At 38.5% G+C, this 13,256-nt stretch overlaps 1 protein-coding gene across 3 annotated transcripts in view; it reads right to left on the bottom strand.

Moving 5' to 3' along the window:
- The window catches only part of IPO8 (importin 8), a 49,038-nt gene that overhangs the window by 31,949 nt on the left and 3,833 nt on the right, over positions 1 to 13,256 (bottom strand). For all 3 annotated transcript variants that reach the window (XM_080623864.1, XM_080623865.1, XM_080623866.1), the window contains exons 2-7: positions 8,469 to 8,550; positions 6,232 to 6,388; positions 3,444 to 3,602; positions 2,331 to 2,487; positions 1,188 to 1,277; positions 250 to 344 (exon numbers count right to left, since the gene is read on the bottom strand). In XM_080623864.1, coding sequence (XP_080479990.1) covers positions 250 to 344; positions 1,188 to 1,277; positions 2,331 to 2,487; positions 3,444 to 3,602; positions 6,232 to 6,388; positions 8,469 to 8,550 — 740 coding nt within the window. The remainder of the gene's footprint in view (positions 1 to 249; positions 345 to 1,187; positions 1,278 to 2,330; positions 2,488 to 3,443; positions 3,603 to 6,231; positions 6,389 to 8,468; positions 8,551 to 13,256) is intronic.

Here is a 13,256-nt window from a genome sequence, read left to right as displayed (position 1 = left end):
AAATCAGTAAATTTTAAAAGATGTACTTCTTCCATAGGGCTAGTTTCTTGCCATCTTAAAGTTAATTCATTTCACTAAGAGCTCAGACCAGTGGCTATGCCAGTACAAGCCAGAAGACAGCAGCAGGAATACGTCTTCCATGACCATGAGCTGTTAAATCAAATCAACTGTCCTGTTTAATTGCACCTCAAGTAACATTACATATTGGTAACCCAAATTTAGTTTCTAATCAGTTTGTTAGTTTGTTACCTTTCAAAAAGACGAGCTACAATATGCAATGCCCACTTCTTGCATTTCCACCACACCAGCTCCGGTCTATCATCTTCATCAATTTGCAAAGTCTCCTATAAATAAACACATTTTAAATTACCTGTGTGTATTGTTGAGATCAATGATGCTTTAAATGTTCCTTGTTGAGTAAACTACTACAAATGCACAGCCCCAACGGAAAACTTTGGTTCTATTAACAGTTATGTGACATTCAGAAACTTTCAAATATCTTTATTAGTCAATATAACTGTGCAATATCAACATAATATGTGCAATACCTGCACAATCCCTGTACTTTGATTTTCATAATTAGATGATCTTAAGGTCCTTTCCAACCCTAACTATTCTACAATTCTAAGATAAATACTCATATTTACAACCAGAAACTCTTAGATATACTTGAATACTACACAGTGGCAAGCATGATACTAACTCTTTAAAATATATACACCCTAACCATATTCTAACGCAAAAGTTATTAAAAGAATGTTACGGTTGTGAAAGAAATACATAAAATACTGAGGAAATGCCAGTTAATGTTGTACATACACAAACGAGAATTTAATTGCTACTTTTGTTCTTCAAGAAATGTGAAGGATGGGTGAAAGAAAAAGAGGAACAGAGACAAATGACGGGTTTGCGATGAACTTTCGTTTCTTGTTAGAGAGAGACTGGCTAAAATATTTGGAAACTTGCAGACGTCCCAGACTGGAGTTTCCATGGTGTCACTACCTTGGAGAATGAAATTCGGACAGCTTACATGATCTTCCTGGCTTTCTGCCAGAAAGACCATTTATTCCAAGGATAAGAATCTTAAACAGATGACCTTTTAAAAAAAGAACACTCAAAAAATCTTCACACTGACTGTTCCACAAACGGCAATGCACAATTATTGTCTTTGCAAAACTAAAACTTACCGGAGGTACATTTCTATCAATGATAGTACGGAAGATCTCCATCCACTGAGTCATAGTCTGGTTATTCACCAACTGAAGCGGCAATGCATACTGAAATAAGAATAAAAACCACAGTCATCAAATACTGATTTTACCTCAAAAAGGTAGATGTTTCTACAGTAGTTACAATCTGAGGAAAATGAGGCTTTAAGCAAAATTAAAACTAATTAGGTTAGATATTAATACTACTCTAACTGCATCCCTCTTGGTACAATTTACACAGGAGTTTCTGAGCAGACACTATTTGAGGAAAGTTCCTTAGTCTGAGAACTTGCTGACTCTTTGGTTTTTCCTCTTCTTCACAATTCCCCAGCTAACTTTCAGGGACCACAGCAGTGTTGGTATTACAGAGTTTGGGTAAACCAGTAGCATTTCAGGAAGTAAAATATATTCTTAATTACTCCAAAGCTACTATCTAGTAAATCTTACTTCTCTATAAAATCTAAAGCGAAGTGACAGTATTCAAGCAAGCTATTGAAAAGTAAAATAGGATTTGGGGATCTTTTTAATCCTCCCCCCATCTAATAACAAACTATTTTAGCTTTTTAACCTCTAGTAAGAATTCTTCTGCTGCCCCTTATGTAAAATCTTGTTTTGTTTCTCATTCTCTAAAAGTGCTTCCTGAACAAATACATCCCTGTAAAAGCCAAACTCATCTATGTAAAATGTATGTGCTTCAGTAAATAATTTCTGCAAGATCAGAAGATAATGAGAAACGCCACCTACTGAAGCACACTATTTGACAATTATAGTACAATACCCATTACTGACACTTTCAGAGCCCAACAAGCACAGTCTAGACACCCATACAGTTTATATCAGGTTATGTGTGACTGTACAGAACACGAACATTTATCCAGTAAGCTTACAAATAGGATGTGCAAAAGTACTAGATTCATTCAAAATTTAATCTGGGGGATCATGTGACCTGTTTTTAAGCAGAAAGAATCTATGAAGAACATATTTTTATAAAAGCTGTTTATTGTACGTGACTTTTCCCAGTGAAATCGATATTCTTATTCAATCACACCCATGAGTGTACTGAAAGGGGTCGTTGTGCCCAGCAAAGTAAAAGTTTCAGTTTTCCTCTACACAGATGCCAACCTGAACAAGAGCATAGAAGATTTTCAAGATTTGTTTCTGAAGCAGTACAGAGTAATGGGAGTTATCAGGTAAAAGCTGGATCATCTGCTGCTGAATCCGAGGCAAAAATATTTGCATTGCTGCTATGAGAGGATCTCGCTCCTCTGCTTTTTTGTATCTGCAAAGGAAACAAAAATGTTGGTCCAGGATCTAGACACTGGAGATTCTAATGCCTATTCCTCACCAGCAATTTAACTCCTGTACCCTAAAACCCCAAAATTAAATAAATAATATCCAAGCACTCATTCTCCCCTCTTCTAACCCCCATCTCAACAACTTGTGCAAATTCACTAACCTATAAATAGAGAAATTAAAACCAACAAATGTTACCTTATATAGAATGTAGCTATAGGAAGGGAGACCTAACATTGTTTACTATTGATTTGTCAGCTCACAGGAGCAAGGACTTGAAAGTCTCTGACATTCATACCAGTGACAAACCCCAGCTGGGCGCTGAACAAACAGAAATGAACAGCCATTGAAAGGGAAAGACAATTCCTTTGTCTGGAAAAGAGTCTCTCTTTCTCCATTTACATTTCTTTTGTGCAGTTTATACATATATTTCTAACAATGGACTTATTTTTTTTTTTAAATTAGTGAGAATGCTCACTACATTTGTCCTAATCTATGCTCTGTGGATTTAGACTATCAGGAGGATGCTATAGGTAACAAAATGCAGTAAGAGTATATGACGATGACAGCACTGTATTCATGACATAAAAGTAGAAAATAATTTGCATTCATATATCCAGCATTTGGGGAATCGTCAAACAAAAGAAGTTAAGAAATTTTTCACAGATGAGTTAAATCAGATCAAAAGTAAAAAGCCTCAAGACAACAGTCAGTAAATTCATACAGATTACTGCTGGCGTCTCTGCTTTCAATTCACTGGTGATATAAAGGTGACAAATAGTTTTCATTTATTTTCAGGAAAGAAAGCATAGCACAATTATTAATTCCTATTTTCTATCTGAATTCCTTGTAGAACTGCCAGCATTCTCAAGAATGCCATTCTCATCAATCACCTGAGACTGAAAGTGCTGCCACCTCATCTCCTGATGGACATCAACTTACTCGTAAGTCTTCACCAGCTGATACAGGCACAGGAGGCTCCCAAGCCAACTCCCACTGTTTTGAGACTGCAAGTAGTAGCCTATCTTGTCTACCACAGCTGTCCAGTGGCCAGGAAAGTCATGTTTAATGATAGCACGGAGGCACATTGTCAGCTGGGCTCTATGGCAGGAGGGAACAAGAAATGTAAGTAAATAAGATCACAGCACAGTGTTTAATATTAAAGAACAGATCCCAAATCTTGGTTTATTGGCCACAATATGCGTATTACATCATAAGCATCATATGCATTTTAACAGCACTGAAAGTGTTCTGAGAAGTGGCAGAGGAAAAGAAAGGGGGAAAAAAAAATCCCAGGGGATTCAACTTCAAGGAAGAAACTAATTTTAGGACATTTCAGCTACTTTTCTCCCTTTTCCACACTCATCAGGCAATATCTGAAAACAATTAATTGCTCATGAGACCAGCTAGCTTTGTACTTTGAAAATGAATGTTTACACTTCTACACACTTAAGAGGCTGAAACTAACCACAAAATCATAAATTTGTACATTTTTATTAAACAGTATTGGCCTGTGTTATGACCCAAACCAGAGGTTCCTCACAAAATTACAGTCTTCCTGGGATCTACTAGAAACAGCACTTTCTCCACTTCCAAAGCATATGGCAGAGCCCAATTAGGTAAAAATATCTCACCATTCCTCTCCTTCCATGCACTTTTAGTCGCCACTCACAATGGTGATGCAAGATGGGATTGCTAATTGACTAAAGTGAGGTGTGATTCAAAAAGCTGAGCAGCACTGAACTAGAAACTGTAAATAAATACTCTTGGCTCTGCTAAAGTATTAAAAAAAGGTCTGCAGAAAATATTGGTTCTTCTATATTTAGTTTTCCTTCGGTATCCTCTTGCAGTTCATTACATAAGGAGCCACTATTAAAAAGTAGTTCAATAAGGGGTCCTCCACCTACCGATCTTTTTAGCTTTGTACTAACTTATTTTCCCCCCTCAAGTCTTTGGAATTTGTGCTTGTTGCTGGTTTGGTTCCTCCCCCCCTTATTCTCACAAGCAAACAATGAAAAATAACAGGATTAGAACTTCAGACCAGTTCCAGTAAAGTTTCTTTGACTTTCTGAACCTCTGACAAATCTACAAATTTAGCCAGTATTTAGAAACCCTGCACTTCATTACAGATGATTGTTCCAGTGTTTTCAACAATCCTTTTAGGTGCAGATTGCCACTGCAACATCAGAGCATTCTGAATATCAGGTTATGAAACTATGGCTGAACTAGTTTGCAAAAAACTCTTCAAACTTCCATTATTTTGTGTTCTTTTGTATGAACCTAGCCTTGGTATTTATGACATGATAGCAGGAGAAACTACATACCTTTATTACCCTATCACAAAACAACACAAGCTTCCCCATCTCATAGCACAACCTTGGCAAGGAGCACCTATCTCTTTCAGTGGAGATACTAACAATCTGCGTCACAGTGTATCACAGTATCACAGTATGTTAGAGATTGGAAGGGACCTCAAAGGATCATCTAGTCCAATCCCCCTGCCGGAGCAGGAACACCTAGATAAGGTTACACAGGAATGTGTCCAGGTGGGTTTTGAATGTCTCCCGAGAAGGAGACTCCACAACCCCCCTGGGCAGCCTGTTCCAGTGTTCCGTCACCCTCACTGAGAAGAAGTTTCTTCTCAAGTTTAAGTGGAACCTCTTGTGTCCCAGTTTGTACCCATTACCCCTTGTCCTATCATTGTTTGCCACTGAGAAGAGCCTGGCTCCATCCTCGTGACACTCCCCCTTTATATATTTATATACACTAATAAGGTCACCCCTCAGTCTCCTCTTCTCCAAACTATAGAGACCCAGCTCCCTCAGCCTTTCCTCATAAGGGAGATGCTCCACTCCCTTGTGTTGGGAAAGATTAACTGGAAATTATGATTTAGTTCATTTTCTTGTCTCAGTATAGGACCATTTATGTCCTAAGCATTCCTGGCAGGTGTTAGTCTAATTTATTCATAAAGACCTCTAGTGACAGCAACGCTATAGCAGTCTAATGTACTCTAGCTCTTCGTTATTTTTTAAAAGTGCTTTCTCTAATCCCAATTTCAATCTGTAGTGAATCACCCCTTCTGGATATGACCACTGACAAAAAAATGAGTCTGGTGGGGAGCAGGAGGAGAGAAGAGGAAGATTTTCTTCTGTTTTTTGAAGACGAACATCTATACAGTACAGCCTAATCCCATCCTGTCAGCCTCACTGTAGAGTGGTGAACAAGTACCGGTTGTAGTATGTCTATGAATCTTAACTATTCTTCCATTAAAAAGAGAACAGCATTTCTTTGTTCTTCGAATATCTTAAGCCCAAGAATGCTAATTCATATGTAAATACCAAGACTACATATACAAATAGCAAAAGTAATAGAGAAAAGGGCTACTAGAAAAAAACAGATCTTGGGCAGTATTTCTCTGAATGGTTAATTCTATATTGCAGATAGCCCTTTCTGCCCTCATCAGCCAAACAGACAGGCTGTCACTACAGTAAGTGTTACATGACACTTCAAACACCACCATAAGAGGACAAATCACATCACAAGGCTCTTAGCCGGGTTACTCCATTTCTGAAAAACAAGTGCACATAAATAAGTTAAAATTTATTATTACATTTTCAAAACAAGTACTTGATTCATCTCCAAAGAAATTGAGATTCTCACATGAACTACATGTGGAACGGTAGGTCTGAAAACCTGAGCTACTGAAATACTTCCACACAATGTAAGGTACCTCACTAAGTCAGGAGAGCGAATTATTCCTTCTACAATGTTATCACGAATCTGCTGACGATCATTTTCATGAATGTTGAATGGGAATACTGCTTCTCCAGGAGGTGGTTCACGGTCTGGCCAATACTGTGTCACCATGTTCTTCAGGTAAATGGCAGCTAAGTATAAACATTGTGGAAATAAAAGTTTAATTGTAACACATCTCCACATTCCTCTGTGCTCAACTTTACTACAAGTTGAAAGTAGAACAAAGAGTTGAAAAGACATCTGAAAACCATTGCATGAGTGGTTAACAATTCTAGGCACTAAGCACAGCTGAAGCAGAACACCATTTTCTTTATAATTCCATACAAGATCAGGCTCAAGTGCCTGGTTCTAAGCAGAACAGGACAGTATTCAGTCAGCTTCTATCAGGATACATTCTCTATTACAGCAATCTTCTATTGCATCATTCCAAATAAGCAAACAAAAATCTACTTTTCTGCATTTTTAGTCATCCCTAATTCAAGCTCAGTAAGTGAAGTTTAGGAAGCTCAGGTAAACAAACCATTGTGCATGCAGAAGGGACATTCGCTTGGGGGAATGCTCAGTATGAAACTGGCATGTGGCCTACCTTCTATTCAGACCAAAATGTTTGTTGTGAATTCCCTAAGCTTTATCTCACTACTAGGATTTCCCATAATCCCTTAGAATTGTTCCCTTCTGTCTCACATGAACAACCATGAAAAATAAAGTTAATCTTCAACAGAAAATAAAGCAGCATTTATGCTTCAGTACTAAAATGCCTGTAGGCATTCTTTATGAAAACGTAGTAAATATGGTGTAAGACATTAAATGAATGTTTTTTAATAAACTCTCATACCTGCACTAGTTGGGCTGATTACTAGCTGGGGTTTTAAAGTCTATATAGGGTATCCTTGGGTACAATCATTTTTCTTGGTGATGACAAATTACTAAGTATGAAAACATGTAGTTCGTAAAACATTTTATAGGAATAAGAGGAAAAACAGTTCTTTGTTGACGACGTGACAGAATTTTCAAACGAGAAATAGGTCCAGAAAGACCAGCCCAATTTTAATTTACTTTAACCATAGATCCTGTTGCTATATAAATTCTTGGCTTTCAAAAAATTCCCAGGGAAATCTGTTAGCTTACAAACGTAATTTAAACATGTTTTCCTATTTTTTACCCCTACTCTGTAAGAAATGAAAAATAAACCAAAAATTTAGAAATGATGTTCTACCTACTTGGTGGGTTTTTCTGAATGATACTGAAATGAGAGCTTAATTTACACGAATTACCTTATGGAGTCTAGATTAAGCATCAAACTTTACTAGAGAATGGTTTAACAATGCCATTCAAAGTTGGATTATCTTTGAAAAAATAAATGCCAGCATGACAAACAGCACATGTCAGCATGCCCCAATGCACTGAGGGGATTAATAGGATCTGTTAAAAAAAACCCAGCAGTGCTTCTATGGGAAATGCTGTTCCATAGGATAAAAACAGCTGTGAGCAAAACAGTGTTCATCAATTTCTGAAAAAACTGAGTATTTTCTGTATCTGTCAAAAATATTGTATAGGATTAGTTAAAATAGATTATGAGAACTTAGAATCTGATCTTACTCAGATGTATACCCTGAAGTTAACTGCATCACCATACCTGGACTTACACACACTGCTGGGCAATCTTTCTAGGCATGCTCAGGCTATAAATTTATAACTCAGCAGCGATGTGACCTTCCTTCAAATCTACTTTTGTGAGCAGGCACCATAGATACTGACTAAGCATACAGGGCTACCCCTGACCTAGAGAACTATGGGATGGGGATTTTTTATTATTAGAAGCTTTCCTTATTCCAGGAAAATGGATACACGTATAAAAATGAGATCCACTTTTTTTTTTTTTTTAAATTCCTACTTGTCTTGGCATCACTACTTCTATACCACCAGGAAAATAAAGACCTAAGGCTCCCTTGGGTACTTAGTTTTGAGCAGAAATCATTCTCCTATCAAGTATCACAGCAATCCAGCAGGGATCACTACAAACACAGGGATGCCAAACCAGGGCTATACGATATGCCCCTGGTTTTAACTGACCCTCATGTTAGATCCTTTTCATTTCCACATTTATGACAAATGTGAACTTACTTGCATTGCAACAGTGGGGTACATTGTTGAAATAACATACAGACTGACTGTCTACTGAAAGAAAAGGAAACAAGGAATTCATCTCACCTGCCTGACGCACTGGAAATTCGACTTGATCTGATACTATGATTTGCAGTAGACTTGGAGCAAAATTGATGATCTTGTAGGACTGAAATACATAAAAAACAGCTAGCAAATCACTATGTTTGAAGAAGACTGTATTATCAAAAGCTAAATAACAAATACATTTTGCAGGTTTTTTTGACTCTCCTCATGAAGTACGAAAGGTTTTAGCACTTGGATTTACCCGGATCTGCAGCAAATCAAATAATTACTTGTGAAAGCTGAGTGTATAACGGCCCATGGGTAGAATACATAATGTGACAAGGCTCTCCATTACAGATTAGTGGTAATTAATATTTAAATAGTGGTACTCAATATTTAAATAATTCTGAATATGCATAATGAGAAGCGCTACAGATCTGTCTTTGAATTATTTACCTTAGCCTCATAAATCAAATGGATATTGACATGCTTCATCAATACATACCATTTATTTGCAAAACGGATTGTGGTGTAATAGAGATGCTGAATTTTGAAGAGATTAAGAAAACCATTTAAAATTATATTCAACTGTAAAGAGCATCAACATTAACCAGATATTATACACTCACTAATGAACTAGAAGTATAGTGCATCTTAACAGAAAAAAAAGAACTGGGAAAATACAGTGGAATAACCATTTTTAATTAAAACCAAGTGCACACAGATAACATTTCAAACCCCACAGCCTTCCTGGGAACTTTTCAAACGCTCCATCAGCCATGCAGCTGAGGAATGTCAAAGAGAAAATAATGCTCACTGAACTTCTGAGCAAGGCATGCCAGATTGAAAAGATGTGAAAATCTGATAGCATTATTCTGCTGTCATTCAACAGGGGTCCTCCAACGTGAAGAATCATTGACTCAGCATGGTGCAGTAACTACTAAGCCTTGGCAACATCAGTAGTTACTAGTAGGTCAGATCTTTCATCACTTAGATGTATGTGCTTTATGTCCAAAGAGAGATGTTCCTTCGGGCTAGATAGCACAAGTTCGCTTTATTTTACCTTTTATAGTATTTCTTTCCAACTGCTTTGCCTGGCAGTTCTGTGGTTGTTTCCAGAGCTGTGCTTTAAGTACAAATATACTACATCCTCCCGTAAACTTTGCCTCGTTCAAAAGCTGTGAAATAAAGAGGAGCGTTCTGCTCTTCATGTACCCAGTTCCTTGAGCTAGCATTTCCATAATGAGGTAGAATTACATTGCTTTCATGATGCCTAAGTGCAACAGCTGCATCACAACACTATCATTCAATAATTTTACCAAATCAGTTAACTTTCTGGCCCTCATTTTACTCATTATAATGATAGTGTAATTCTAACCTACTCTGTGCTCAGAGACTCATTTGGTGTTTATAGAGTAATCTGAGATCTCACATAAAAGCAGTAACGGCAAATCAAAAGCATACTCTCCTATAATTCCCTTCTCTATAAACTTTCATTATCCATAAGAAATGCTCCAAACAAAGTAAAAGCTGTAAGAGACAACACAGGAACACCATTTATCTACAAACATGCAGAAATACCAGCTGTCAACGTCAACTGGTTGAAGCGTACTCAATTCCAAAGATCACCCTTTAATCAAGTGTCCTGGAGTGCAAAGTTTGTCCTTCAGTCACTACTGGACAGATATCTACAATGTTGGTGGGTTCTGATGGGGGTTGCAGTAGGCTGCAGCATCCTCCAGCACTCAACACCCAACTCCAGGGAGATAGGGGAGCCACAAGGAATCCCAGCAGCACAGAAAACCAAAAACCTGCATGAACTGAAATCATTCTTTTCATTCTGAACAGTGCCAATACGTTTTTCTCAAACCCAATCTACTACTATGAACACATTAAGAATGCAACATTTTGTGAAGTTGTTTTGCTATTGTTGTTTTCCTGCAGTAGTCCTACCAGCATGACATTTAGAGTGGACACGGTGATAAAGGTAAAAATTGTTTCCCTTTCTCTGCACAAACAGCTTTTACTAAATCCACATTAAAGTCAGTGCTACTCCAGGAAGGTTTACTGGTACCACTTGTGCTGGCATACAACTGCTATCCCTGAAGTTTTGCCAGGATATATACAAACACGGCTATTTGGCCCATGCAGCAAATCTTTTCAGCAAGTGCCTGGAGTGACAAAAGACATGTTATGTAGAAGGTACGCGCAGCGTCTCAGAGGGGGCCCCAGCTCTACCAGCACACTGCTATGAGGTTCCTTTACACTTTACATGCCAACATTCCTAAAGGGCCGACAGACACAGAGTATCAAGCTCCCATTAAATCCTCCTACTCCATACTATTGTCATTACCATAATTCACATTTGTACATAGCTTCATTTTCTGACTGTTACCAGAAACACAAACACTGTAGAGATCAACAGAGACTCTGTGCCCCCGATTTGGTTGTATTTGTGAAGCTCACTTGCGCAACAACAAACCCGCTCAGGAAAACTACATGCTGCTTGCAATTTTTAGAACAGAGGACTTTTTAAAAAGCTGTATGCAGCAACATTTTTTGTATACCAGCACATTCTCGGTTTAACTGTCTCACAATGCTAACTGTGATCTTGGGATGTATTCTTTCCCTGCCTTGTGTGGGAAACCATGTAACAGGCTCCTGGGAACCAGTAAGTAAAGCTGTACTTATCACACAAGCAGGTGCAGAGCAATTGTCAGGTGTGCACTGTGTAAGTGGGAAGAGACAAGGAAGAGATCTTGGTGCTGGATGAGTTCAGCAAGACAGCTATTTACATCATAAGAGCTGCACCTGAACTTTTACAAAAGGAGAGCAGGACTACTGCCAGTCCCATGGAAGGGATGGAAAGCTATCTGCTGACTTTGAAGAGCCATGCCCACGAGCCACAGGGAGGCACCAGATGGCTGAAAAAGACCTTCAGCACAACTCCCAGAATACATCACACTGCTTTGTGCACCTTGAGAAAAATTACATTTGCCTCATATTCACACCGTTGTGGAAGGTGCTGACCCACAGTGGCATATGTTTATTTTGAAGGAGAAAGTAAAAGTTTTTAACTATAAACTTTCACTGAGTATTTACAAAGAGCGATCATTTTAAAGCTGTGTAAAATACATACTGAATCACACGTCAGAGCGTTTATACTAAAAAAAACCCCAAACTCACTCATTTAATTTCCACTGGGATTAAGAGGATGGGATACAGTAACATGCAAAGCTAGTAGCTAAACTGGGAGAGGCACACAGCACTGGTAAGATGCAGTTTGGTAAATTTACAGCAACGGAGAAGAGATGCATATGTCCCCATGCATCTTGTGCCATCTGTGTCTGCTGTCTCAGGATCTGTGCATTGCAGCTGTACAGGTTTTTGCACTCTGTCCACACACCTTTGGCCTAACATATACTTTCTTGCCTCAGCACCACAGCTCCAGTCTTTGAAACATCAGACAGCACATCATGTTTTGCCTATTTCCTCTTCTATTTGATTAGGTATAGAAAAGATGACACCCAAAGAAAGCCTCATATGGGCCACGGAAAAACAGCAGGATGAACACCATCACATGAAAAGGACTAGAATACAACAAGAGAGAAGCAAGAAAAATATACAAAAATTCCCCCCAAAAGATCTTACTGAAGCAAATACTCTTCACACCTAACATTCAGATTTGGATCCCAGGTTATCCTGTATTATATACTACTAAACTCATTTCAGGAAGTATTATTTCCATCTTGCTTGCCGCCACATTTAAATCCCACAGCAAGCAGCTGCTCCATAATCTTATTTGTCTGTAACCTTCTCACTGCACTGATGACAACCACAGTGGCTGAGTGCAGAACAGCACTGGATGGTGCTCTTTCCCCTGCAGAACAATGGGACAATCTAGGACAATGCAGACAGAAAACTGAAGCCTTCCCTCAGGTTCTGCAAGTGAAGACCAGACCATCCTTCTACATCAGCAGTAAACACCTCTTCTTCTCTGTACCTCCTAACCCAAGCATGGCATGTAAAAATTGCTGAAAAATCAAGGCACTACATTTTTGCTTGCAAAGACAGACAAAAGAAATTTGTGCCTTGAATATATATGCCTGGTTGGATGAGGCCTTGGGTGGCATGGTTTAGTGTGAGGTGTCCCTGCCCATGGCAGGGGGGTTGGAACTAGGTGATCTTAAGCTCCTTTCCAGCCCTAACTATTCTATGATTCTATGCAATTAACTATTTACTAAGATTATTTTAAGGTTTACACACATTTGATCTGAATGCTCAACTACCTGCTTTAGTAAGTTTTATTTTCTGTTTGCTGTGCACTGGAAATGTGTTACTTACAAATTCCATCAGTATTTCACACTCGGGAATATTTTTGCAGTTGTTAAGAGTATTTTCTCTCTTGTTTTTCACACTGTCAGTCACAGACAGTTGTTAAAACAAACTACAACTTCAAAAGACACTTTCTTCTTTCCCTGCCTACACAAAGGCATTTTGTGGAGGGAAAAGCAAAATGGGGAGGAGAAAACACATAGTGTTTTCATACACGGTGAAAATAAGCATATGAAAGAACCTACCTGAGCTTCTTTCCTTTGTGGGCTCTGCTGCCAAATTCACCCAGTCTCAAATAAACTCCTTTCCACAGAGCTTCTAATCATGTAAGTCGACTTCCTCATCAAACTTGTCTTCAGTACAAATACCCAAACACCTAAGATTCCTTCCTCTAGGTTATGAATGAGGTGCTCACTGTCACCTTCAGAGTGGTCTTAAGATCCCCATCCACTACGGCAGCCAGCTCAACAAAGATGTGGTAGATACGGAAGCCCC

Source organism: Psittacula echo, assembly GCF_963264785.1.
Source record: "Psittacula echo genome assembly, chromosome: 1".
Taxonomy (NCBI): domain Eukaryota; kingdom Metazoa; phylum Chordata; class Aves; order Psittaciformes; family Psittacidae; genus Psittacula; species Psittacula echo.
The sequence above is the reverse complement of the archived record's forward strand: the minus strand, read 5'-3'. Positions and strand labels throughout refer to the sequence as shown.